This window comes from Anarrhichthys ocellatus, unplaced genomic scaffold (assembly GCF_004355925.1).
Source record: "Anarrhichthys ocellatus isolate YVR2014 unplaced genomic scaffold, GSC_Weel_1.0 scaffold6170, whole genome shotgun sequence".
NCBI lineage: Eukaryota > Metazoa > Chordata > Actinopteri > Perciformes > Anarhichadidae > Anarrhichthys > Anarrhichthys ocellatus.
Window position 1 is genome coordinate 1086 of NW_022286144.1, and position 1961 is coordinate 3046.

The following is a 1961-nucleotide window of genomic DNA, read 5'->3' on the forward strand; positions in this document are numbered from 1 at the left end:
GCAGGAAAACATCTGGTGTTCAGCTGGAGGGCTTTTCTGCCTCAGATATGACGAACAAAGAACTTTTGGTTCTTTTAAACTGATCTGTTGTCCTTTTGCATCAGGATTTAGCCTCCATAGCTTAGCATCAGGCAGCCACACGACTCTAAACTGTATATTTATTTAAACTACTAAACTTCTGCACTCATAAGTTCACATTCAGTCGGTTTTGCGTAAAAAAAAACCACACAATATTTCTCCCAAAAACCACACAAACACAAAGACATTTAAGAAGACAAATCATTTTAATCATGAAAACACAGATTAGTGATTTGATAGAAACACAATAATTCTTCTTAAAAAGGTGGAAACAAACACATAATAATGGCAACATTCAGCCGAAATATGCAGCAAACAACTTATAGAAAAACAGCAGCAGTGCAACGGAGCAGGACGTCTGGAGGTTAGAGACGTGGACGAGTTTACCAACCGGCTGAAGAAGAGGAGGCGCAGCTGAAGAAGAGGAGGCGCAGCTGGGGTGCGGTTGTTGTGTTTTGGGGAGTTTCAGCTCATCCTTCCAGCTTTTACATATTTGTGGCAAAACAGACGAAGAATTGTAGGATTTAAGTTCAGTTTTTCCTTTTTTAAATAAATTTAAAGCTAATGTGACACTTTACATGACGATGTCTTACTTTATCTTATCTTAAATGTTATCAGAATACTTACATTAAAATAAGAAAAACAATGTAAAAATGGTTGCTTTTGATAACAGTGTTTGGCTTGTCGCAGACATCTCTCCATTCAGTGTAATTTAAGGCTTTTGTTTTGAAAATCTTTATAAATATGTTGAAGGAAAGTGAAAGGAAGTCGCTCCTCAGACGAGATGAGAACGATACTGAGATTAGTGAACGTTTCCCTGCTTGAGAACAAAGATATGTGATGATATAGTCGTTCTGTGTTGTCTGTTGGTGTAAATGAGGTCAAACCGGACTTCAAAGTGCTTCCTGCTGGTCTAGACTTCAGAAACCAGATCTGAACCACAAAGAGTTTCACGTCCCGCTGACTTTGTGTGAATGCCGCCCGACAGGAAGCTCATTAGCAATGAGGCAGTTCTGGACGGAGGGGGCGGGGCTTCACACAGGTGCGACCAGGTTTTGGTTATTCAGTCTCTCGGAGTCCTTTCCTTCCTTCCTTCCTTTCCTTCTTTCCTTCGTCTTCCTCCTCAGTTTTTCTGGCACAGATGAAGTCTCGCCTTCGAAGGCGAGGACTTTGCCGACGAGGACGAGGAGGACAGCGGTGACGCCTGCGGAGTCGAGTGGCGAGACGGGGACGCCGCCATCTTGGACTTTGCCGCTGCCGCCGCAAGCAACGACGAAGACGAAGAAGACGTGGACAAAGACGGGGCGTTGCGCTCCCGTAGCGTCCGGCAGCCGAGTCCACCACCACAGGGGCAGCGCTGGAACAGCTCCAGGCCGTGGTTCCCCTTCCGGCGGTGTCGCGTGCAAACCTGTCCCTCCTGCAACACGGGTTTGCAGATGCGGGTCCAGAAGTGACGAGCGCAGCAAAGACCGTCGGAGCAGTCGGGGGAGCGGAGGCAGGGATCCCCGACCTGTCCTGAGACACAAAGACACCTTCATGAGACACAAAGACACTCCTCGGCCAATCAGGAGCCTCGAGGCAGAGATTGAGACGGGTTGTTTGGTATAAAGAGAAAGAAATGAAATAGAAGAACATTTTGAATAAAGAGAGAGGAGAGGAGAGGGGAGAGGAGAGGAGAGGAGGGGAGAGGAGCAGAGGAGCAGAGGAGGAGAGGAGAGAGGAGGGGAGAGGAGGAGAGGAGGAGAGAGGAGCAGAGGAGAGAGGAGAGGAGAGGGGAGAGGAGGGGAGGGGAGGGGAGGGAGGAGAGAGGAGAGGAGCAGAGGAGAAGAGAGGAGAGAGGAGGGAGGAGAGAGGAGCAGAGGAGAGAGGAGAGGAGGAGGAGG

At 48.1% G+C, this 1961-nt stretch overlaps 1 protein-coding gene across 1 annotated transcript; it reads right to left on the reverse strand.

Moving 5' to 3' along the window:
• Positions 1–542: 542 nt before the first annotated feature.
• LOC116380120 (dickkopf-related protein 1-like) lies at positions 543–1593 on the reverse strand (the record flags this gene model as incomplete). The annotated part of the gene is made up of 1 exon (XM_031842084.1): positions 543–1593. A coding segment is annotated over one exon (392 nt), but the record flags the coding sequence as incomplete, so codon positions are not given.
• Between the last annotated feature and the right edge of the window lie 368 nt (positions 1594–1961).